This window comes from Pongo pygmaeus, chromosome 16 (genome assembly GCF_028885625.2).
Source record: "Pongo pygmaeus isolate AG05252 chromosome 16, NHGRI_mPonPyg2-v2.0_pri, whole genome shotgun sequence".
Lineage (NCBI taxonomy): Eukaryota > Metazoa > Chordata > Mammalia > Primates > Hominidae > Pongo > Pongo pygmaeus.
This window is the reverse complement of record NC_072389.2, coordinates 104,924,828-104,951,355: the sequence shown is the minus strand read 5'-3', so window position 1 is coordinate 104,951,355 and position 26,528 is coordinate 104,924,828. Positions and strand designations below refer to the sequence as shown.

The 26,528-nt window shown below is 42.1% G+C and overlaps 1 protein-coding gene across 39 annotated transcripts in view; it reads left to right on the top strand.

Moving 5' to 3' along the window:
* TTC23 (tetratricopeptide repeat domain 23) overlaps positions 1–26,528 on the top strand; it is a 111,763-nt gene that overhangs the window by 47,920 nt on the left and 37,315 nt on the right. For all 39 annotated transcript variants that reach the window (XM_054450740.2, XM_063653008.1, XM_054450736.2 and 36 more), the window contains one exon: positions 24,322–24,427. In XM_054450740.2, coding sequence (XP_054306715.1) covers positions 24,322–24,427 — 106 coding nt within the window. The remainder of the gene's footprint in view (positions 1–24,321; positions 24,428–26,528) is intronic.

The window sequence follows — 26,528 nt, the reverse complement described above, 5'->3', positions numbered from 1 at the left end:
TTTTTTTTTTTTTTTGGAGAGACAGGGTTTCATCATGTTGCCCAGGCTGGCTTCAAACTCCTGGGTTCAAGTGATCCTCCTGCCTCAGCCTCCCAAAGTGCTGGGATTACAGGCATGAGCCACCAGGTCCAGCCTCTCTTAAGGAACTGACCCATGCAATTTAGGGGCTGGTAAGTCTGGAATCCACAGGGGAAACTCAGGCAGGATTTCTATGTTGCAGTCTTGAAGCAGAATTTCTTCTAGAAACCTCAGTTTTTCACTCTAGGTCTTCAACTGATTAGATGAGGGCCACCAATATTATCCAGGGTCATCTCCTTTAAAATCAATTGATTGTGAATATTAATCACATCTAGAAAATACTGTGTATTCACTGCAACACCTAGACTAGCGTTTGACCAAACAACCTGGCCCCATAGCCTAGCCAAGTTCACATGTAAAATTAACTGTAATAGTGAGTTTTATGTCTTTATATTGTATCATGCCAAAGGCACTTTTTAAGAAGTTTTTCTGGTAATTTTTTCCTGTAAAAGTTGTGAAATACAGACCAATCCATTCTTGTTATTTGAAATGAGATACAGTGACAAGGTCCTAAGAGTACTTCAGTAATATTTCTTATTTTAATTTGTCTGACAATTTATACTCCTACTCACAGTTTGTTAGAGTGCCCCTTTTTCTCACTTTATCTGGATTGTCTCTTCTAATCATTATTACCACCCTGTGACGCATTATTATTTCCCATTTATAGATAAGGAAGCCAAGAATTAGAGAGGTTGAGTGATATGCCCAGGAGTACACACCCAATAAATGGCATGCTCACATTCAAAACCGGTACTTAAGAAAGATTGTTCTGGCTGATTTGTAAAGAATGGATTGGGGAGGTTGTGCCAACCATAGAACTAGACCACTTAGGAAGCTATTGAGGTAGCCAAAGCTGAGAATGATGGCAGCTTGAACTAGGATGAAGATAGTGGGGATGAAGAGAAGTAGATGGATGTAGGAAAGATTTAGGAGGCAGAATTGATGGGACATGGAGATTGATTGGATGTGGGGGAAAGAAGGAGGGGAAAAGTTATAGATGACTCCCAGGTTTCTGGCCTGGACTGCTGAGTAGATGTTTGTGCCATTTCTACCAGGGAACTGGTGTGTGACTGGGTGATGGCGAGGTGGCAAGCTGTGTTTTAGATGATGAGTCTGAGATGCCTGTGAGGCGTACAAGTGGAAATGACAATAGGCAGTTAGATAATCGGGGCTGGTGCTCAAAATATAGGTCAGAAAGTTATCCACTTACACATAGTGATTGCCCTGGGAGAGGATGAGATCACCTAGGGAGAGTTGATGGAGGGAGAAAGGAACTGATGACAGATTCTTGAGGAATTTCAGTATTCATGGCTGAAGTAAAGAAGGATTACCTAGCAAATGAAACAGAGAAAGACTGCCAGGAAAACAAGAGGAAAAGGAAAAATGAAAGTGATGTCCTCTGTCCCTTTCTTTTTTCTTTTCTTTTTTTTTTATGAGTGGAGTCTTGCTCTGTTGCCCAGGCTGGAGTGCAGTGGCACGATCTGGGCTCACTGCAACCTCCACCTCCTGGATTCAAGCAATTCTCCTGCCTCAGCCTCCCGAGTAGCTGGGATTACAGGTGCCCGCCACCATGCCTGGCTAATTTTTGTATTTTTAGTAGAGACGATGTTTTACCATGTTGGCCAGGCTGGTCTCGAACTCCTGACCTCAAGTGATCTGCCCACCTTGGCCTCCCAAAGTGCTGGGATTACAGACGTGAGCCACTGTGCCTGGCTTCCCTCCCTTTTTTGATACCTTTCACTGTTTTGGAGGACATGGAATTCCAGAGAGGATAAATAAGTTTGTAAAGAGTGCCTGATACATAGTGCCTGATACATAGTGCTAAATATGGATGTTTTTAATTTTCTCTTTGCTTTCCTTTTATGTTATTTTTCTTTTCTTTTTCTTTCATTGATGACTTTGTTGAGGTGAATACTGGGGTGATGATAAGAACAGAAACCAGGCTGGGCGCGGTGGCTCACACCTGTAATCCCAGCACTTTGGGAGGCCAAGGCGGGTGGATCACAGGGTCAGGAGATCAAGACCATCCTGGCTAACACAGTGAAACCCCATCTCTACTAAAAATACAAAAAATTAGCCGGGCATGGTGGCGGGCGCCTGTAGTCCCAGCTACTCGAGAGGCTGAGGCAGGAGAATGGCGTGAGCCTGGGAGGCAGAGCTTGCAGTGAGCCAAGATCGCGCCACTGCACTCCAGCCTGGCCGACAGAGCGAGACTCCATCTCAAAACCAAAAAAAAAGAACAGAAACCAGATTATATAGCAGGTGAGATGTGAGGGAGCAAAAATAGTAAGTGTAGTTGGCAGTTACAAAAAGTACTGAGATGCTTTTGGGGGAAGACAAGCCTAGACAAGAGGGCAGAGCACATGGTAAGGTCTGAAGGTTAGACGCTTGACACATTCAGGAAGCTATAAGAAGCTCCCTCTGCTTGGGCAGTGGGAATGGCAAAGGCAGTAGATGGGTATCCTTTAGGTAGGTGTTGAAAGTCATGTTAAGGAATTTGAGCTTCCTCCTAAGGGCAGATGAAGGTTTTCAGGCAGGGAGATTGGCATCATCAGATTATCATTCTGGAGGGATCACTCTGTGTTACAGAGAATGGACTGGATGGTGGTGAGATAAGCAGGGGGATAACTCAGAGATGATGACTGCAGCAGTTCCGGTTGGGGGTGAGACAGCCCATACTCAGGTGTTGCTGGTGAAAATGGAGAAGCATGGACAGATCTGAGAGATATGTGTGGAGTAGACATGACAGGCCTGGGGGTTGTGCACATCTCAAGGAGGAGTCCAGCTTTACACCAGGTTTCTGGCCTAGGTCACTGTGTGGCTCATGGCAACATTTACTTAGCATAGGAACACTGGCGGGTTTACAATTTTTGTTAGTATCAATAACTGTAAATATTCTTATACAAAAACCTTTTATAGTTTCTTGAATTATTTCCAGGGGTAAATGTCCAGAAATTAAACTAGTAGGAGGAAGTTCATATGGATTCATATTAGCATTCTGCCACAGAATTGTTTTTGATGTACCTCACCACCAGCAGTTTTTTCTTTGTTCTTAAATGAAGCAGTTTTGTACAAACCATGCCAGCTTTTTACATTATTTTACTCTCATTTTACAGAATAGAGTCTCAAATTTACTTTAATTTTTTATCTTAACCATATCTCTCAAACTTTTTTTTTTTTTTTTTTTTTTTGAGACAGAGTCTCGCTCTGTCGCCCGGGCTGGAGTGCAGTGGCGCGATCTCGGCTCACTGCAGCCTTCGCCTCCTGGGTTCAAGGGATTCTCCTGCCTCAGCCTCCCGAGTAGCTGGGATTACAGGCATGCTCCACCATGCCCAGCTATTTTGTATTTTTAGTAGAGACGGGGTTTCACCATGTTGGCCAGGCTGGTCTCGAACTCCTGAACTCAAGAGATCCCCCTGCCTCAGCCTCCCAACAAAGTTTTTAATAGGCTTTTCTTTTCTTTTTTTCTTTTTTTTTTTTTTTTTAGCAGTTTTAGGTTCACAGCAAATTGAGTGGCATGTACAAAGATATAGCCCCTGCCCCCCACCATGCATAGCCTCCCTCACCAGAGTTATTATTATTTGTTATAATTGATGAGCCTACATTGACACATCATTATCACCTAAAGTCCATAGTTGACATTCAGGTTCACTCTTGGCATTCACCCATTGTACATTCTGTGGGTTTGCACAAACTTACAGCGTCATGTATTTACCATTATAGTATCACACAGAGTGGCTTCATTGCCCTAAAAATCCTCCATGCCCTGCCTATTCATCTGTCCTTCCCCCTAAACTCTGACAATCACTAGTTTTGTAAGAAACCACCAAACTGCCTCGCAAAATGGCTATACCATTTACATTCCCACCAGCAATGAATGAGAGTTTCTGACACTCCATATCCTTCATATCCATCAAGTATCCAAGCCAGTACTTGATGTTTTCAGCGTTCTGGATTTAGGCCAGTCTAATAGGTGTGTAGTGGTATCTCATGGTTCTTTTAATTTGTATTTCCCTGGTGATACATGATATGGGGCATCTTTCCATGGGCTTGTCATCTGTATATCTTCTTTGGTGAGGTGTCAAAGTTACTGGCCCATTTTTAAAATCAATTTATTTTTCTTATTGTTGAGTTTTTAAGAGTTCTTTGTATATTTTGGATAACAGTCCTTAATTCAATATGTCTTTTGTAAGATTTTCTCCCAGTCTGCGGCTTTTCTTTGAATTCTCTTGACAATGTCTTTTGCAGAGCAGAAATTTCTAATGTTAATGAAATGCAGCTTATCATTTCTGTCACTCATGGATTGTGCCTTTGGTGATATATCTAAAAAGGCATCACCAAGTCCTAGGTCATCTAGATTTTCTCCTATGTCATCTTCTAGGAGTTGTTTTGCAGTGTTGTTTTGTTTTGTTTCTGTTTTTGTTTTGAGATGGAGTTTTGCTCTTGTTGCCCAGGCCAGAGTGCAATGGTACAATCTCGTCTCACCAACCTCCGCTTCCCAGATTCAAGCAATTGTTCTGCCTTAGCCTCCCTAGTAGCTGGGATTACAGGCATGTGCCACCACGCCCGGCTCATTTTGTATTTTTAGTAGAGACGGGGTTTCTCCATGTTGGTCAGGCTGGTCTTGACCTCCCGACCTCAGGTGATCCGCCTACCTCGGCCTCCCAAAGTGCTGGGATTATAGGTGTGAGCCACTGCGCCCAGCTAGTTTTTATTTTACATTGAGGTCAATAACACATTTTTAGTCAGTTTTTGTGAAGGGTGTAAGGTCTGTGTCTGAATTCTTTTTTTTTTTTTTTTTTTTTGCACGTGGATGTCCAATTTTTCTAGCACAGTTTGTTGAAATAACTATCTTTTCTTCATTGTATTGCCTTTGCTCCTTTGCCAAAGATCAGTGGACTATATTTATGTGGGCCTGTTTCTGGGCTCTCTATTCTGTTCCATGATCTCTTTGTCTCTTCTTTTGCCACTGCCACACTGTTTTAATTACTGTAGCTTTATTGTAAGTCTTCAAGTTGGGTAGTATCAGTCCTCCAATTTTGTTCTTTTCCTTCCATATTTCATTGGCTATTCTGGATCTTTTGCCTCCCCATACAAACTTTAGAATCAGTTTGTCAATATCCACAAAATAACTTCCTGGGATTTTTATTAGGATTGCATTGAATCTGGATATCAAGTTGGGAAGAATTCACATCTTGACAACATTGAGTCTTCCTATCCAATTTCTAAAAGTTGTTCTCTAAATTTTTCATGACTAAATCCAGATCTATCCTCAACGTCTCAGCTATCAGTTCCTAAAGTTCGAAACTTTAATAAAAGTTTCAAACTTTAAAACTTTCTTTTTTTCTTTTTTTTTTTTTCTTTTTGAGATAGAGTCTTGCTCTTGCCACCCCGGCTGGAGTGCAGTGGCATGATCTCAGCTCACTGCAACCTCCACCTCCCAGGTTCAAGTAATTCTCCTGCGTCAGCCTCCCGAGTAGCTAGGATTACAGGCACCTGCCACCACACCCAACTAATTTTTGTATCTTTGAGTAGAGATGGGGTTTCACCATGTTAGCCAGTCTGGTCTTGAACTCTTGACCTCAAGTGATATGACCACCTTAGCCTCCGAAAGTTCTGGGATTATAGGTGTGAGTCACCATGCCCAGCACAAACTTTAAAACTTTCAAAAGTTCAAAAAAAGGGTCTCAGCTACCAGTTTCTTAAGTTCATGGAATGATGTCAGTGATTGTATTAATCCATTGTCACACTGCTGATAAAGACATACCCAAGACTGGGCAACTTACAAAAGAGAGAGGTTTAATTGGACTGACAGTTCCATATGGCTGGGGAAGTCTCACAATCATGGCAGAAGGCAAAGGGGAGCAAGTCATGTCATATGTGGATGGCAGCAGGCAAACAGATTGGTCAGGGAAACTCCCCCTTATGATCCTGTCAGATCTCATGAGACTTACTCACTATCACAAGAACAGCACGGGAAAGACCTACCCCCATGATTCAGTTATCTCCCATCAGATCCCTCCCACAACATGTGGGAATTATGGGAACTACAAGATGAGATTTGGGTGGGGTCACAGAGCCAAACCACAGAGATTTGGATGGGGTCACAGAGGTGGGGTCATTCTGCCCCCGGCCTCTCCAAAATCTAATATCTTCACATTTCAAAACCAATCATGCCTTCCCAACAGTCCTCCAAAGTCTCACCTCATTTCAGCACTAACTCAGAAGTCCACGGTCCAAAGTCTTATCAGAGACAAGTCCCATCTGCCTATGAGCCTGTAAAGTCAAAAAGCAAGTGGTTTCTAGATACAAAGTGGGTACAGGTATTAGGTAAGTACAGCCATTCCACATGGGAGAAATTGGCCAAAATAAAGGGGCTACAAACCCTATGCAAGTCTGAAATCCAAATCTTAAGGCTCCAGAATGATCTCCTGTGACTCCATGTCTCACATCCAGATCACGCTGATGCAAGAAGTAGGTTCCCATAGTCTTGGGCAGCTCTGCCCCTGTGGCTTTGCAGGGTACAGCCTCCCTCCCAGTTGCCTTCACACATTGACGATGAGTGTCTGCAGCTTTTCCAGGCACTTGGTGCAAACTGTCAATGGATCTACTATTCTGGGGTCTGGAGGACGGTGGCCCTCTTCTCACAGCTCCACTAGGCAGTGTCCCAGTAGGGACCCTGTGTGGTGGCTTCCACCCCACATTTCCCTTCTGTACTGCCCTAGCAGAAGTTCTTCATGAGGACCCCACCCCCACAGTAAACTTCTGCTTGGGCATCCAGGCATTTCCATACATCTTCTGAAATCTAGGCAGAGGTTCCCAAACCTCAATTCATGACTTCTGTGCATTCACAGGCTCAACACCATGTGGAAGCTGCCAAGGCTTCAGGCTTGCACCCTCTGAAGCCACAGCCCAAGCTCTGTGTTGGCCCCTTTCAGCCAAGGCTGGAGCAGCTGGGACACAGGGCATCAAGTTCCTAGGCTGCACACAGCATGGGGACCCTGGGCCCAGCCCGTGAAACCACTTTTTCCTCCTAAGCCTCCAGGCCTGTGATGGGAGGGACTGCTGCAAAGGTCTCCGACATGCCCTGGAGACATTTTCCCCATTGTCTTGGTGATGAAAATTCACTCCTCATTACCTGCAGCTGGCTTGAATTTCTCCTTAGAAAATGGGATTTTCTTTTCTATTGCATTGTCAGGCTGCAAATTTTCCAAACATTTTTGCTGTCTTTCCCTTTTGAAACTGAATGCCTTTAACAGATGTGAATTCAAGATTCACATCTTGAATGCTTTGCTGCTTAGAAATTTCTTCCACCAGATACCCTAAATCATCTCTCTCAAGTTCAAAGTTCCACAAATCTCTAGGACAGGGGCAAAATGCTGCCAGTCTCTTTGCTAAAACATAACAAGAATCACCTTTGCTCCAATTCCCAACAAGTTCCTCATCTCCATCTGATTCCACCTCAGCCTGGACCATATTGTCCATATCGCTATCAGGCTTTTGGTCAAAGCCATTCAACAAGTATCTAGGAAGTTCCAAACTTTCCCACATTTTCCTGTCTTCTGAGCCCTCCAAACTGTTCCAACCTCTGCCTGTTACCCAGTTCCAAAGTCACTTCCACATTTTTGGGTATCTTTTCAGCAGCACCCCCTCTGCTGTATTTGCTGTATTAGTCCGTTTTCATGCTGCTGATAAAGACATACCCGAGACTGGGCAATTTACAAAAGAAAGAGGTTTAATTGGACTGACAGTTCCACGTGGCTGGGGAAGCCTCACAATCGTGGTGGAAGGCAAGGAGGAGCAAGTCACGTCTTATGTGGATGGCAGCAGGCAAAAATAGAGATTGGGCAGGGAAACTCCTCCTTATGATACCATCAAATCTTGTGAGATTTATTCACTGTCATGAGAACAGCAGGGAAAGACACAGAGCCAAACCATATAAGTGATAATATGCACATAGTCATCCAGAAAGGACCATTTCTCCTGACAAAATTCACTGAACTGAAAGATGGCCTCCAAGAGCCAACACCAAGAGTATGCATTCAAAGATCTGAGTTTGGTTTAGAGAAGCATTCCCCACACTGTGTTCCATAGGTTACTAGCATATCATGAGAGTTCATAGGTCTTCCTAGAAAAAAGTGTTTGTGGTTAAATAAAATTGAAAGGTATTAAGTTGAAATCAAACACATTTACTTATGGCTTTATAGTGCATTAAATATGCCAATTTGGATTATGAATCAAGAGTAGATCTAATGAGTCTGTGAGATACTAGTGTCCCCAGGCCACAGTTTAGCTTAGAGAAAGAAATGTAGACTAGGCGCGGTAGCTCATGCCTGTAATCTCAGCACTTTGGAAGGCCAAGGCAGGCGGATCGTTTGAGCTCAGAAGTTCAAGACCAGCCTGGGCAACATGGCAAAACCTTGTCTCTACAAAAAAAAATACAAAAATTAGCCACACGTGATGACGCACACCTGTAGTCCCAGCTACTCGAGTGGCTGAGGTGGGAGGATCGCTTGTGCCTGGGAGGCCGAGGCTAGAGTGAGCCAAGATTGCATCACTGCACTCCAACCTGGAGGCCACTGCACTTCACCCTGTCTCAAAAAAATAAAAAGAAAAAGAAATATAAATGTCTAAAAGTAGGAATCAGCAAAGGAATTCAAATATGCATGCGGCATGTAGGTCTTGTCACTCTCAGGAGTCCTTAGCACTTTGGGAATGGGAAGTGAGTTATGTAGTGCCTTTCATTTGTGGCACCCTGATTCACCACCATTGTAACGTATTTTGCCACATTTATTTTCTCTGTTTATCTATATAGACATACATACAAACATACACACATATATATACAGACACATATACTCAGAGATAATTGTTTATATTTTTTAATCATTTGAAGATATGTTCAATATATCATGTCTTTTTATCCCTGAATACATCAGTGTATGTTTTATAAGAACAAGGAAATTAGCCAGGCGTGGTGGTGCACGCCTATAATTCCAGCTACTTGGGAGGCTGAGGCAGGAGAATCACTTGAACCCAGGAGGTGGAGGTTGCAGTGAGCCAAGGTCACACCACTGCACTCCAGCCTGGGCGACAGAGCAAGACTCCATCTAAAAAAAAAAAAAAAAAAGGAACAAGGATATTTTCTTATGTAACCACAATACAGCTATCAAAGCCAGGAATTTTCTTTCTTTCTTTCTTTCTTTTTTTAGACAGGTCTTGCTTTGTCATCCAGGCTGGAGTGTAGTGGCGCAAACACAGCTCCCTGCAGCCTCGCCCTCCCAGGTCAAGCAATCCTCCCACTTCAGCCCTTTAAGTAACTGAGACTATAGGCGTGCACTGCCACACCCAGCTCATTTTTATATATTTTTTTTGTAGAGACGGGGTTTCACCATGTTACCCAGGCTGGTTTCAAACTCCTGGGCTCAAGCAATCCACCCACTTCAGCCTCCCAAAGTGCTGGGATTACAGGCATGAACCACTACTCCTGGCTTTTCAGGGAATTTTGAACATTGGTCATATTCCTTTTTGTCCGTTGTCCCAATTAGGTCCTTTATGGCAGTTCTTTTTCCTCCAATGCAAGATCCACTCCAGGATCATGTATTACATTTAGTTGTCATGGCTCTTCTCTCCTTTAATCTAGAATAGTTTCTCACTCAGTCTGTCTCTTATGACATTGAAATTTTTGAAGAATATAAGTCAGCTGTTTTATAAACTGTTCCTTAGTTTGGGTTTGTCTAATGTTTCCTCATGAGTGATGCATGCCGAGCTAGAATACTACAAAGGGATATTGTACCTTCTTGTGATATTTCATTCAGAGGCACATGAAATCCATCTGTCCTTTTCTGGTGATATTAATTTTTATCACCCATTCTTGGTGGTGTACAGTTTCTTCACTGTATAGTAACTATTTTCCCCTTGCAGCTAATAAGCATCTTTAAAGACACATTTTAAGATTATGTGAATATCTTGCTTCTCACATAAATTTTCCCTCTGGGTTTAACACATCTATTGATGAATCTTTCCTGAACCAGTCATAACTGTGATGGTTGTAAAATAATTATTTTCCGTTCTACCATTTTATCCACACTTATCAGTTGGTATTCTGCTGTTAGGAATGTCCCTCTTTTCCCTACCAAGTTATTTATTTGTTATTAGTATGTTTGCTCTTTTCACATAACAGTATATCTGGAAACCTTCATACTATGAACTTTATAGCAGTTCATAGAAATCTCCCTTACTTGTAGAGATGTATAATAATACATTTTATGTATGTACTATGGGTTTTTTCCAAATAGTTTCCACTTTGGGACATTTAAATAGGTTTCAATATTTTGACATTATTTTTGTATTGTTGGAGTTGTATCTTCAGAGAAAATTCCTAGGCATGGGACCACTAGGTTGAAGGGAGTATATATTGGTAGTTTTATTTACTACAAAACTTAATTGGTAAGTTTGTCTTATTGGAATTCTTCTACTACATTGCCAAGTTGCCTTTTAATTAAGCCTATATCATTTGTATTTCCATTAGCAACGTAGGATAGTGCCACTTTCCCCACAACCTGTTTCAACAAAGTACATTGTCAAGCTTTTGAGTTAATTCCAGTCTAATGAGTGAGAAATGACGTCTCAGGATAGTTTTAATTTGCATTTGTATTTTTTAAAAAGGAGTTGAACATCTTTTCATATGTTTAAGTGACTCATATATTTTTTGTCAATTGTCTTTTTTGTGAAATATTCCTATCATTTCACCATTTTTAAATAGAAGCTTTGGTCCAGTTTTCTTAACTGCTAGAAATCCTTCATATCTTATACATATTGGCCCTTTATTTATGACTATGTTGTAAATATCTTCACCCAATTTATTTTTTAAAATTTTGTTCATAGTGTTTTTTGAGAAAATTTGTATACCACAAATTTTACCCATTTAAAGTGTACAATGTAGTGATTTTATTATGTTCACAGAGTTTTGTAACCATTACCACTATCTAATTCCAGAGTATTTTCAAGAAATTCCATACCCATTGGCAGTCATTCCTCCCTCTTCCCCCATCTCCTGGCAACCACCAATTTACTTTCTATCTCTATGGATTTTTCTATTCTAGACATTCCATATAAACAGAATCACACAGTATGTGGTCTTTTGTGTCTGACTTCTTTCATTTAGCATAATGTGTTCAAAATTCATCCATGTTTTAGCATGTATCAGTTCTTCATTCCTTTTCATGGTGGAATAATATTCTATTATACAGATTCACCTCATTTTTTTATCCATTCATCAGTAGATGGACATTTGGGTTGCTTCCAGTTTTGGGCTATTATGAATAATACTGCTGTGAACATTCATGGACAATTTTTTGTACGACATGTTTTTATTTCTCTCTGATGTGAGGCTACAAGTGGAATTGCTGAATCATATGGTGACTCTGTATTTAACTTTCCAAGGAACTGCTGTGCTATTTTCCAGAGCAGCCTCACTATTTTACGTTCCCACCAACAGTTTAGGAAAGTTCCAATACCTCCACATCCTCACCAACACTTCTTACTATCTGTCTTTTTTAATTTCAGTCATTGTAGTAAGTATGAAGTGATATCTCATTGTGGCTTTTTATTTGAATTTCCCTAATGACTAATGACGTAGCACATCTTTTCATAGGCTTATTGGCCATTTGTATATCTTCATGGGAGAAATGTCTATTGAAAATCTTTGCACATTTTTAATAGGGTTATTTGTCTTTTTATTGTTGACCGATAATAGTTATTTACATATTCCGGATACTAGATACTAGAGCCTTATCTGTGAGGTGTTTCCCAATCTGTAGGTTGTCTTTTGACTTTCTTGATAGTGTCCTTTGAAGCACAGAAGTTTTTCATTTTGATTGTCCAACTTGTCTATGTTGTTGTTCTTTGTTTGTTTGTTTGTTTGTTTGTTTTGGCTTGTGCTTTTGGCATCACATCTCAGAAATCATTCCCTAATCCAAGGTCATGAAGGCTTACATCTGTGTTTTCTTCTAAGAGTTTTTATAATTTTTACCTCTTACACATGGGTCTTTGATTCATTTTGAGTTAATTTCTATTTATAGTGTGAGGTATAGGGGTCCAACTTCCTTTTTTGGGGGGGGTAGGGGGCTATATGGCTATCCAATTGTCCTAGCACTATTTATTGAAAGGACTATCCTTTCATCATCAAATTATTTTGGGACCCATGTCAAAATAAATTGGCCATAAATGTAAGGGTTTATTTCTAGATTCTCAATTCTGTTCCATTGATCTATATGTTTATCCTTATGCCAGTATCACATTGTCTTAATTAGTGTTGTTTTGTTGTAAGTTTTGAAATCAGTGTGAATCTCTAACTTTGTTCTTCTTTTTTAAGATTCTTTTGGCTATTCTGGATTCCTTGAATTTTTACGTGAATTTTAGGATCAGCTTGTCAATTTCTGCAAAAAACAAAACAAAACAAAAAAATACCAGGATTTTGGTAGGGATTACATTGAATCTGTATCACAATTTGGGAAGTATTGACATCTTAACAATATTAAGTCTTTCAATCATTGAGCATGGGATATCTATTTACTTAGCTCTTCTTTCATGTCATTCAACCATGTTTTGTAGTTTTTAGAGTATAAGCTTTGTACTTCTTTGGGTAAATTTATTCCTAAGTATTTTATTATTTTTCATGCTATTACAAATGGAAGCTTTTAAAATTTCATTTTCTGATTATTCATGTATAGAAATATATGATTTTTTATGTTTATCTTGTATCCCGCAACCTTGCTGAACTCATTTATTAGTGCTGTTTCTGCTTTTTGCCACACAAGTTTTCTAAATGTGTTCAAATTTTCAACCTTTCCTGTGACCCTAAGTTAGAAGGATTTCCCTGTATCCAGGTTATAGTGGAATTCACTCATTTTTATACTTATAAAGTTTGATAGGCGACTTTTGCTGTTGTTTACTCTTGAGGTTAAAAAAGATTAGAGAGCGTTTTAAAACTAATTGCAGATTATTTAAGAAATACCTTGGTGAAATGAGAATAATATTGAATTTGAAGTCAAAAAATCTGGGTTGGAGTTCAGACTATTCTGTTTATCAGCTGTTTGATTGTAGGCAAGTCATTTAGCTCCTTAAAAAAAAACCTACAAAATATTCCATCCACTTCATAGAACTACTCAAAGGTTCAAAATGGAAAGTGCTTTGTGAACTATTAGGCCTTCTGCCAGTATAAGCTACTTTTATTTCTTAACAGTAATTATTAAACATTTTTCAATCCTTCTCTTTCCTTTAGGAGATTTACCTAAAATACAGAAAGGTGCTGTAAGGCCACAGCCCTCAAAGGGGACCCATGTATAAAAGCCATTTATTAAGTATACACAAAGAGGTTTTGTTATTTTTCCCTGTTGTTGTCCACCCTTCATTCCTTTGGAGTGACAGAAATACCCAGAGAGAAAAGACCTTTTATTTCCTGTAAAATACAGAAAAGTTCCAAAGCATTTTAGTGATTAACTCATTAAAACGAAGAAAAATAAACCAAGTCCTGGAGAGCCAACCCAAGGAAGGCAGCAGTCCCAGGGACTGATGAAAGAGCCGTCATCTACCTCATCCCTCCCTCTGCCGCAAGGGTCCAGAAGAAAACCATGCAAATGTGATTCTTTCTGAAACTCCTCATGGCAGATTTTGGCAATAAAACCTTATTTTCCTATCCAAAAGAAAAATCACAGGGTTCTACTTATGTGAGGGAGAGTATGTTTATGGGTGTGTATAAATTAGCACACCCATAACAGTGCTAGCTTGGGTTGCTTTTTCCCATCTCTCACTTGAATTGCATATCCCTCTTTTCAGTTTCCAGGGTAGCTCTGCCACTCAAGAGTTCCCAAATTTAGGGTATTTTGACTTGCAAAGTGTAATGAAATCATTAAATTCATCAGTTGCTCTACTGACAGCTTTGGAGCCAGAAAATCTAGCTTTAGATCTCAGCCTGAGTAACTTACTGGCCCTGGTCAGGCCTGGGGTGATGGCTGATCAGTGCTCCCACATGGCTCCTGGCAGGTGCAGAGTTCTCAGCTAATGGCAGCGCTTCTGATTGGCTCTTAGTAGTTGCTGTGCGTTTGCTATACATATGCAATCAATTTATTGTAAATCAGAATAATGGTATTTTTAATTTTAAACACCTCCGAAAATATTAATACTAGCCTTTTGTTTAGAATTAGGAAAGATGTAGAGTGCAGTTGTATTAGTCCATTCTCACATTGCTATAAGGAAATACCCAAGACTGGGTAATTTATGAAGAAAAGAGGTTTAATTGACTCACAGTTTTGTATGACTAGGGAGGCCTCAGAAAACTTACAATCATGACAAAAGGCACCTGTTCAAAGGACAGCAGGAGAGAGAATGAGAGCCAGCAGGGGAAATGCCAGACACTTATAAAACCGTCAGATCTCATGAGAACCTATTCAACATCACGAGAACAGCATGGGGGAAACCACCCCCATGATTTAATTACCTCCCACAGGTCCCTCCCATGACACGTGGGGATTGTGGGATTACAGTGCAAGATGAGAGTTGGGTGGGGACACGAAGCCAAACCATATCATTTTGCCTGTGGCCTCTCGCATATCTCACGTCCTCACATTTCGAAACATAGTCATGCCCTTCCAACAGTCCCCCAGAGTCTTAACTCATTCCAACGTTAACCCAAAAGTCCAAGTCCAAAGTCTCATCTGAGACAAGGCAAGTCCCCTCCATCTATGAGCCTGTAAAATCAAAAGCAAGTTAGTTACTTCCTAGATACAGTGGGGGTACAGACATTGGGTAAATACACCTGTTCCAAATGGGAGAAATTGGCCAAAATACAAGGGGCTACAGACCCCATGCAAGTCCAAAATCCAATAAGGTAGTAATTAAACCTTATAGTTCCAAAATGATCTCCTTTGACTCCATGTCTCACATCCAAGTCATGTTGATGCAAGAGGTGAGCTCCAGGGCCTTCAGCAGCTCCTCCCCTGTGGCTTTGCAGGGTACAACCCCCCTCTTGGCTGCTTCCATGGGCTGGCATCGAGTGTCTGTGGCTTTTCCAGAGCACGGTGCAAGCTGTCAGTGGACCTACAATACTGAGGTCTGGAGGACCGTGGCCCTCTTCTCACAGCTCCACTAGGCAGTGCCCCAGTGGAGACTCTGTGTAGGGGCTTCCACCCCACATTTCCTTTCCACACTGCCCTAGCAGAGGTTCTCTGTGAATGCTTTGTCCCTGCAGCACACTTCTGCCTGGACATCCAGGCATTTCCATACATCTTCTGAAATCCAGCCAGAGGTTCCCAAACCTCAGTTCTTGACTTCTGTGTACCCGCAAGCTTAACACCTCATGGAAGCTACCAAGGCTTGGGGCTTGCACCCTCTTAAGCCACACCCAAGCTGTACCTTGGCCCCTTCTAGCCATGGCTGGAGCAAAAAGCAAGGCACCAAGTCCCTAGGCTGCACACAGCAGGTGGGTCCTGGGCCCACAAAATCATTTTTCCTCCTAGGTCTCAGGGCCTGTGATGAGGGGGGCTGCTGTGAAGGTCTCTGGCATGCCCCGGAGACATTTCCCGATTGTCTTGGTGATTAACATTCAGCTCCTTGTTACTTATGCAAATTTCTGCAGACAACTTGAATTTCTCCCCAGAAAATGGGTTTTTCTTTTCTACTGCATTGTCAGGCTGCAAATTTTCCAAACTTTTATGCTCTGTCACTTCTTGAATGCTTTGCTGCTTAGAAATTTCTTCCATCGGCCAGAATCGATGGCTCACGCCTGTAATCCCAGCACTTTGGGAGGCCGAGGCAGGTGGATCTCAAGGTCAGGAGATTGAGACCATCCTGGCTAACACAGTGAAACCCCTTGTCTACTGAAAAAAATAAAAATTAAAAAAAAAATACAAAAAACTACCCGGGCGTGGTGGCACGTGCCTGTAGTCCCAGCTACTCGGGAGGCTGAGGCAGGAGAATCGCTTGAACCCAGGAGGCGGAGGTTGCAGTGAGCCGAGATCGCACCACTGCACTCCAACCTGGGTGACAGAGCGAGACTCTGTCTCAAAAAAAAGAAAAGAAAAAAAGAAAGAAATTTCTTCCACCAGATGCCCTAAATCTTCTCTCTCAAGTTCAGAGTTCCACAGATCTAGGGCAGGGCCAAAAAGCCACCAGTCTCTTTGCTAAAGCATAGCAAGAATGACCTTTACTCCAGTTCCCAGCAAGTTCCTCATCTCCATCTGAGACCACCTCAGCCTGGACTTCATTTCCTTATCACTGTCAGCATTTTGGCCAAAGCCATTCCACAAGTCTTTTGGAAGTTCCAAGCTTTCCTGCATCTTCCTGTCTTCTGAGTTCTCCAAACTTTTCCAGCCTCTGCCCATTACCCAGTTCCAAAGTCGCTTCCACATTCTCTGGTATCTTATAGCAATGCCCCATTCTGCTGGTACCAATTTACTATATCAGTCCATTTTCATACTGTTTCACTTATTGTTTCATATTGTTTCACTGTAAAAATTTTCTAAGAACGACATCAATCCAAGTGCCACAAAGGGGAAGATTACTGGTTTTTTTTTTTTAAGTAATAACTACTTTTTCTAAAAATGATGCATGTTCTTTGTTTTTTAAAAATCAAGCTATATAGGAAAGGTCAAATATATGCCACCAGTCACCTCAGACCTCCTTGCCCAGAAATAGGCAGTGTTGACACTTGCTTAACAATTTTTCTCTGCATATATACAGATGAGTATACATTAGGAGACAGAAGAGAAAAAAAAGAGAAAGGAAGAAAGTGATAAATTTGACAGAGGAAAAATGAAAAACTACTCTGTGATAATATATCATAAAGTCAAAACATAAATGTCAAAGAGGAGGAAATATAGAAAGAGTTCTTTAAAAATCTGGATTAAAAAGACAACAGTAGAAACATGCACAAGACAGGAACATACAGTTTACAGAAGAGGAAACATAAATGACCAGTAACCATACAAAAATAATCCTCAGCCTCACTCGTAATTAAAGAAATGCAATTTAGCTGTCTGGCCATTGTCGCCAGAGCCCAGTATGGGTCATAGGAGATGAAGCTAAGAGCGGCGCGTGGCTGGGTTATGATTGTGCGTGTGTGTGTGTGTGTGTGTGTGAGAGAGAGAGAGAGAGAGAGAGAGAGATTTATTTCTGGAACAATACAGGAAACTGATTAGCTGTAAGGCTGGGAATGGGGAGAAAAAGAGGGTAAGGCAGGTAGAAGGGGGAAGGAGTATTTTTAATTTCAATTGTTTATTCTTTTCCACCACTTAAGATTTTTTAAGATTATATGCAGGTAATACTCTTATCATTTAAAAATCTAATTAAGTTTTAAGAAAACACGTACTTGCAACCAAACGAAGAAAATATAAGCCCTTGAGGTATCTATTTTGTTGCTAATGCTTATACAGAGTAGTGCTTTTTCTTCCCAGCTCTTTGGAGGAGCTAAAATTGACAACTGGAGAGCTGCCACTGAGGACTTTCTCTGACTATTAAAAGAAACTGGCTTAGTCCAGGGTCCTCAGAACTCAGTTTTCCAATGCTCTGTGCTCCCAGTGACTTCCTGTTCATCTAATCCCCCAGGGATTCCCAGCTCCATCTTTTTCTTAGCCAGGGTTCACCAGCTGCCCCAGGCCTCCAAGGTGTGTGTGGCCATGAAAGGCTTCCCTGCTGGGCAGAGATGGGAGAAGGAAGGAAATGGCAACCTGTGGCTGCAACGTGGCCCTGTCTTACATAAGGGTGTTAGCTCAAATTTGAAGGGTGAAATGACCAGTTTTGGCAGGGTGAGAAGGAAAGCTATGCAGCGTCACAGCTGGTCAGTTATAAAAGAAACAGCAAACTCACACCTCCAATGACAAGTGGACTTGAACTTCTTTTGAATTAAGGCACAAACTTGAAACAAAGCAGAGTTGTAGACTCTCGGTGGACGGCACCATAACATCTTCTCTATCCACCATCTGCCGCTTGTCTCTCCTTTATGGCATCCCTCTAAAGCGTTTAGAAGCTGCTCAGGCATCCACATGTTAGCATCTCACTCTTCCCTCTAGGCAGCCCACTCCATTTCTGGATGGAGTCTACTCTTTGACAACCTCTTTCTCTGACCCTTAAATATCTCTTCATTACATTGATTAGAAAATCATCTTTCTGTAACTTCTACCCTCTCAATAACCAAGTGTTAGACTAGAAAAGTATGCAGTTTGGAATTACAGGCCTTAGTCTGAATCTCTGTTCTGCCACTAACCCACCATGTGACCTTCAACCAGTAGCCTAATCTCCTGGAGGCTAAATTTCCCCTTCTGTAAATTGGGCTGTTCACATCACTTTCAATGGTCATTTTGAGACTGAGTGAACTGGTAAGTGGTAAAAATTCACTTAGTACCACACCTGGCAGAAGAAGATGCTTAATCGGTATTAGTTCCCTCCTTCCCTGTGTCCCTCCAGTGCTCACCCTCAGCGATACAAAGAGATCCTGGCTGTGACTAAGTTGAAGACTTCTATTGTCTCCCCACTGAGTGTTCTCATCTCCAGAGTAAATACATTCAGGCTGAGTCCACAAATGTACCTTGATCTTCCTGTGTACTTACTCTCTACTTTGCTGTAGGAGAGATTTTGCTCTGTCACTGAACCCCTAATTATTACAAAGTGGGGGGAAAATATATTTCCCTAACCCCCAAGACCCACCCCATCCCCAAGAGCTGGGATTCCACACTCAGACCTCTCCCAGGGTTTGAAGTTGAGTGTTCAGATGATGGGGTCTGCCTGCAGAAATAGAAGTATCTCTCATCCTTTTCACTAGTCATCAAGCTTTCTCTTTAGGAAATATTACACATTTTACAAATCCAAGGGGACAGGCCCAGTTAGATAAAAGTCTGCCAGCTCTGGCTCTGGCTGCATCTATTGACAGCTTGATTGGCACTGAGGAATCTGTGGTTTCCCCCAAACATACACACAAGGCACCAGGATAGAACAGCTGCTCTGTGCCTTGGCAGGGGTTGAGGTCCTTGGTCTTGTGGATGAGTTTTTTTTTTTTTTTTTTAATTAATGACTTTGTTCAATGTGGGATATTAGAAGTTTTTTGTTTGTTTTTAACCCAGTCCAACATGCCAGCACCCCGAGGGATTTGGGGATATTAAAACATTCCTCCTCAGCTTCAAGATGACAGTTGATAAATGTAACCATAAGATACTGAAAAGAACAAAGGACGTGAGGGGAAATGCAAGCCCTGGGGAGATTAATAAATCCTGAGGAGAAGGAGTGAGTGTGGTCAAACTATGGAGCCCCAGCGAGGCCCACTACTTGATCTCTTGCAGAAATCCAGGACAGGCAAGCAGGATGCCTATAATTCTGTTAACTGATTCCTAGTCCTTAAATGCTCTCAGATGCATGTAACAGGGTATTTATATTCCCTGAGCAAATGAAGCATTGTTTGAAATGGTTGAGTTTGGAAAGACAGTGTAGTCTAATCACTAGCTTTGTCAACGTCCTTTGCACTCACTCCCTAAGGAAGCCTCACTGCCCAGCATGTGCTGTGGTTTTCAATCTGTGTCACCCTGAGCCCTCATGTTCCATGGAGGTTCTTCTGGGGCAGCCAGCTGGGAGCAGGTAGTCAGACTTCCAGGCCCCTCCACCTGCTTCTGTGAGAGCGGCTGTTCTGCTCTTTCCTGCTGTGTATATTGAGAACCACAGAAGGTTTTGTTTGGGTTCTTCTGCTCCAGAAAAGAAACTTGAAAATCAATGGTGCCATGGTGTTTGCATCCTTTTACAAGTTGCTTTGTTCACTCAGTGGTATGTTTTTGAAATATAACCATGTTAACATATGTAGATGGAGTTCAATCAAGAACTTGTAGAATAAACCACAATATGTTCATTCCCCTGCTGATAGATATTTAAGTGGTTCCCCATTTTTTACCATCTCAATTAATGCATCAGTGGAGGGCATTTTCAACACAGGCAATGGGCGGTGCCCATTAAGCTGGACAAGAAGGGAAGGACAGCAGGAGGGTTGGATGACTAGTGAGAATGTCGGAGGGTGGTGGAGTAGATGTGCATGGAGGCAATAGATCTAGGGCCCCCCAAGAGCCAAAATGGGTCTGTGAGCTGGAGGATCCAGTGGTAACACAGAGTGGGCGATGATGAGGTCTGGAGTGTGACCCAGGGACTGGGCACCTGAGAGTAAGGAGGAAAGCAAGTTTGTCAGAAACCTGAGAGGCCAAGGTGTTGGCTGGGTTGTTTGCTGGACATTTCCGTTTGGTCCTTCAGCTACACTCTGCATCCTTCTCAGCCCTACTCTGTGCCCCAGAGGCTGACCTTTAATTACCATCTCAGTGCCCTTTCCCTCAGACTGAGAGATACTCAGCCTGGACCAAGGAAGACAGGGAGACAGAGCATCCATTCCTCCAGCCCCTCCCCTCAAGGTCCCTGCAGGTAGGCTGCGTCTCTACTGAAACCCACTGCTCATTTCCCTATAATTCTTTCTGGTTATAGCAAACGCCCCCGGCACCTTGTCTTGGGACCCAGCATGCTCATCTTGGGTTTCCTCCATGCCAGGAATCATTTTATTGACCTCTTTTCCTCTATTAACCTGTTTACATGTGCCATCTCTTTCCTGCCTGATTGAGTACAGGCCAATCTCATGGATACGCAAATCTTGGGAAATGATGACTAGAGTAAGGGTAGATAGGAAGTTAGTTAGCTGGGTGCAAAAACCTAGTGAGGGGCGGTGTCTGTAAATCTGCATAAAATACAAACTATCCTACATTCTTGTAGTTCACATGTGAGCTCCTTTAAAACTAAAATTCCTGCCTAATTTTTAGGGGGAATTCCTAGTGTCAGCACAATATCTGGCATGTAGAAAGCATTTAAAAATGAAAATAAGTTGAATTGAATAGGACTGAATTAAATTAAATGGAATTAAATTGAATTTTACTGAATAAATGAGATGCTAATTTTGCACATTTTAGACATCATGGGTGTCCCCCCGTCAAACCCCCTTCCCTCTAGCGTATGGTTTTTAAAAGCTTCATGAACATCAAATAAATTACATTAGGGATTGAGTTTCTGAAGTGAGAATAATGAATAATAAATGTTTGCTTATGTTAGCATCTCATGTAGAAAAATGTTTAAGTCATGAAAATTTTGTGATAAATTCAGATCCCTTTAAGCTTTCAGCACCCACTTTCTTTTTTTATTTTTTGAGACAGAATCTTGCTTTGTCACCCAAGCTGGAGTGCAGTACACGATCACGGCTCACTGCAGTCTTGATCTCCCATCAAGTGATCTTCCCATCTCAGCGTCCTGCATAGCTGGGACTACAGGTGTATGCCACCACCCCTGGCTAATTTTTTTTTATTTTTTAGTAGAGACAGGGTCTCACTATGTTGCCCAGGCGAGTCTCAAACTCCTGAGCTCAAGTGATCCTCCTGCCTCGGCCTCCCAATGTGCTGAGATCATAGGCATGAGCCAGCGTGCCCAGCCTGACTCACTTTCTTGATATTGTGTGTATTTTGCTCTTGGAAAACTTTGCTTTCTGTCTCCATGGCAAAAAAACAATTTACGGTGGTTTCAGAACATGTAATTATTCATTTGAAAATAATTTTGTTAGACATATAGCTATTAACATTTCCTTGAATTTATAATATTGAATAGGAAGAAATAAAATATAAAATCTTTCTTGTTTTGGTTTTAATCTAAAATACGATTTGTCTTTGCGTCATATGAGTTAAAGCTTTTCTGGCGTGACACAGCGATTGTTCTCCCCAGATAACAGATTGTGGAGATAGCAGGGGAATAGCAAAGTAAACATGGCTCAATTTGCATGTGGTATTTTTTTGGAGGGGGTGGGTATTTCCTCTTTTTTCCTTTCTCCAAACACTACACAAGCAATAATTTGACTCGATCCCTGTGGCTCCTATTGTCTATATATACATGAAGTTGAATTTCATAGTGCCCATTATTTGAAAAACATTTAAGTCAGAGCTTAAGATTGGGCCTTTCATGCCAAATCAAGGACAGTGGCTAATTTGGGGTTGCCAAAATCACATATTCAATTCTTTATATTATATAATAAGAAAAGCCATTTTAAAGCAAAGGATATTGTTGGCATTTATGAATAAGAAATTCTGACTATTCTAATGCAGCAATAAAAATTATTACCTGAATCTTATTTTGGAGTAGCCGCATCATAAAAAGTCCAGAGCTAGTAGCTTAGCAGATTTTAACATGTGACAAGTAAGGTGACAGTCTAGAGTCAAAGATTCTATTTCCGCCCTGATTATAGTCTCAGAAATGCATTCGGCTGGTCATAAGAGGAGGAAGTACTGCATGGTCCAGACTAGAATGCTCAACTGGGATGACTTGATCTCCTGTGCCAGCTGCCATGGATGAATCACAGCTCCTGAGGACTGAATCGGGGTTCCCTGAGGAGTGTGCTGGCATCAATTAGTGATGTCTCCCACCACTGACTAGGGTGGGGGGAATGGCAGCACTCAGGACATGATAGAAACAGCAGAATTTGAAGTTAGAGGATCAGGGTCAGACTCTTATCTTATCTCTTATTAGCTGTGAGATATCGTAATCACCCATTCAGCAATCTTAGTTTTCTCATGTATAAAATGAAGATAACGATTATCAAGAAAATTAAAATTGGTATCACAAATAAAAAAGAATTAAAGTGCAGCTTACATCTTATGAATTGCTAGTGTGTTTTGCCTATCTCAATCTAGTGTTTTCCTTTTTTATCTTTTTGTGTGTATGTGTGTGTGTGACAGGGTCTTGCTCTGTCACCCAGGCTGAAGTGCAGTGGCATAATCATAGCTCATTGCAGCCTCAACCTCCCGGGCTCAAAGCAATTCACCCACTTTAGCCCTCCTGAGTAGCTGGGACTGCAGGCCCATGCCACCACGCCTGGCTAATTTTTGTATTTGTTGTAGAGACAGGGTTTCACCATGTTGCCCAGGCTGATCTTGAACTCCTGAGCTCTAGCGATCTACCAGCCTCAGTCCCCCAAAGTGCTGGGAGTACAGTTGTGAGCCACCATGCCTGGCCTACTCATGGCATTTTAGTATTCTGTCACTCTTTTGGCAATTAATTGTGAACTACCTACTTACTGACTCACATTAGTGTATTATCTTACTTCACCATATTTTATTTTTTGTACTGCCCACACTTTCTAGCCCATGCCTCTCCTATAGTAGGCGATCCTAAGTATGAATGAATGTAAACATGTTACTAATAGTATTTTAAAACTCCAAATGCTGACAGGGAGATGAGTAGTTACTTTTTATTTGAAAGCATGTATTTTGCATGTTATTTGAAAGGACTATTGTGATTTTATGTTCATAAGATCATCGTTTTTTGTTTGTTGTTTAAAAACTTTTTTTTTTTTTTTGGGGACAGAGTCTCTGTCACCCAGGCTGGAGTGCAGTGGTGCAATTTCGGCTCACTGCAACCTCCACCTCCCAGGTTCAAGCGATTCTCGTGCCTCAGCCTTCCAAATAGCTGAGACTATAGGCGTGCACCACCACACCGGGCTAATTTTTATATTTTTAGTAGAGACGGGGTTTCACCATGTTGGCCAGGCTGGTCTTGAACTCCTGACCTCAAGTGATCCACCTGCCTTGGCCTCCCAAAGTGCTGGGATTACAGACATGAGCCACCGCGCCTGGGCAAAAACATTTTAGTGGACTTTATTTTCAAGGAACTGAGCTGCTTTCTGTGCTTGGGCAGCTCCCCTGAGCAAGTTTGTAGAGGGTGCAGGCAAATGGGCTTGGTGGCACAGGCACAAAGGAGGGGTCTGTATTTCTGTGGGGAGACTGCTGACACCCACGGGTAGGTCCCACTTTTGGGGCTGACTGGTAGGCAGAGCACTGGGCTTGCCCACTTTCTCTGCACAGCATTGACACCTTCTATCCATCTCTTTACTTCTTGTAACTCCTCCTTCCTTTGCTGACACTGGACTCAAAGGATCATAGATGTTTAGTGATTTGCTTAGTGACAGGCCCTGGCCATAGCATTGAGCCATCTGGATTCATTGTCCAGCGTTCCCTCCACTACTCAGTCCTTTTAAAATCCAGCTTTCCTGCGAGTTGATTTCACTTCCACATAAATCATTTCTTCTAGCTTGCTGGAAAGTTCCTTGGCTTTCTGCTTATCTCTGCAAGGACAGTTAATTCTCTGCTGCTGCCAAGTATGTAAACAACGTGTTTCTTCTTTGTGTGGTGACAGGCACATCTCATCATCCTGAGTAGAAGCCCCTCTCAAGTGGAGGCAGCACACTCCGCACACATCGTCGCCCACGCTGCTGTCGCTTCAGGGAGACATGAGCACCATGGTGAGAAGAATCCTTTTCTCTTCCTGTCTCACAGGCACCTGGGTCTATAAATGAGCTGCCTTCTAGGTGGGTTAACAGGTGGACAGAGCCGCGACACAGGCCCACCACAGAGCCTTCCTTGTGTTATCTGATCATCTGCAGCTATGCTACTCTGCTGCTTTCCTCGGAGTCCTTTGGTTCCTCTCCCCTTCTAGCCTTCTTCTAGTCTTTTATTCTTAAATACAGCTAATCTCTATCCAAATGTTAGCTGTTAAGAGCCCCAGAGCATCTGTACTGGGCTTACGGGAAATCTGCTCTGCTTTCAAAGGTGATCTATTTTTAAAGATTGTTGTGGCAACAGCTCTGGCCTCTGGGCCAGCCGGCCTCCAGACACTGTCAGGGCTGAACTTTCCATCAGGATGAACTTACACGGCTTCAGGATTCCAAAAGGAAGTTGCCATTTATGGGTTTTTCTTATGGTTTTTCTTATCCCCGCATAATATGTAGAGCATCAAGCTTCTGGAATTATTTAATCCACCATCCTGGGCTCAGAGCATACAGAGCATACAATGTGCCTCCATTGGCAGAAAACACATAGTACTAATGATATTTTTCTTTGGTCATAATATTCAGAAATGGAGTACAATTCATAAAGAAGACCTAGGGGTGTATTCCAAGATATCAGATAAAAATAATTACGTACTGAATAAAATAAGGTCCACTCAAAAGCATAAAATGAGCATCTGGAAGGCATGGGGTTGATTCAGGAAGCAGAAGTCAAGCTGAAATGAGGCCAGCACATGGGAGAAGGTGAAGGGAAAGCTTCAGTGAGCAGCCTGGTCCGAAAAGATCCATGGGCTAGGCAGGGAGCTTCAGTCCACAGAGGAACTGATGAAGGGGGCATCGGCATTTATCCGTCTGTCCATCACACCTTGCAGATCTCTTGTTCTGGCCTACTAGAGCTTGAAGCACCTTTTTAGATCTGGAGGAGCCTGTATAAGGATGGAGAGAGGAGACAAGTGACCTTTCTTGTCCCCGCTCCCTAGAACATTCCACACTAACCATCAGGTTTGCTTGTTGGTGCCTAAAATTCATGTAATAGGAGGAAAGTACTTTCTATTCCATACCTATTAATAACACACTTAAAATACATGTTTGATGGAAACTCCTAGAATAGCAAGTCACAAATCTAAATGTCTACAGGAACCAAGGAAGCAATGTGAGTGAGGCAGGTGGTTATCAGAAACCAGCAGCAGCAGCAAGCATAGTTATAAATGGTAGCTAACTGATGGCTGTAGTATGAGAGAGACAAAACAGAGTGGTGAGGATTGTGGCAAATTAAAACTCATACTTGCTACTTAAGCTCCAGCCCCTGGCAGCCATGTGGAAGGGAGGCTTATATTGGCAGAGCTCCTTTTTTAAGAGAAGGTAGAAATTTGGAGTTTTATTGGAGAATCTTCAATTTTTTTTAAATTATTTTTTATTTTTTTAGAGACAGGGTCTCACTCTGTCACCCAGGCTGGAGTGCAGTGGCGCAATTATAGCCCACTGCAGCCTCAAACTCCTGGGCTCAAGTGGTCTTCCTGCCTCAGCCTCCGAAGTAGGTGGGACTACAGGCACACACTGCTTGCACCCAGCTAATTTAAAAAATTCTTTTTTAGAGACAGTCTTGCCAAGGATGGTCTCGAACTCCTGGCCCTAGGCTACCCTCCCATCTTGGCTTCCCAAAACTCTGGGATAACAGGCATGAGCCACCACAGACCCAGCCCAATTTTTAACTGATGGTAACTAACTGAAATATGTTTAAGGGTCTGAGTGGGTCAAAACAAGTGCGAAGGCTGGATCTGTGACTTTTGACCTGGAAAGCAAGAGTGTCAGGTTGCAGTCAGATCTTTCCTGTTTTCCTTGGGGGCGTAAACTGGCAGAGTAAGGGGAGGTGGGTCCATTCCTGAATGAATACCAAACAGAGAGGAGGCTAAGGCCAAAAGACCATCTTTTTGCCTAGAGGGATTCTGGTTTCCAGCACTTGACCCAGTGCTCACTGTACTCACTGCAGGTATGAATTGAGTGGGACCTAGTGAATCTGTGCCCTAGAATGCTATTGTCCCATAGCTGTGAAGTT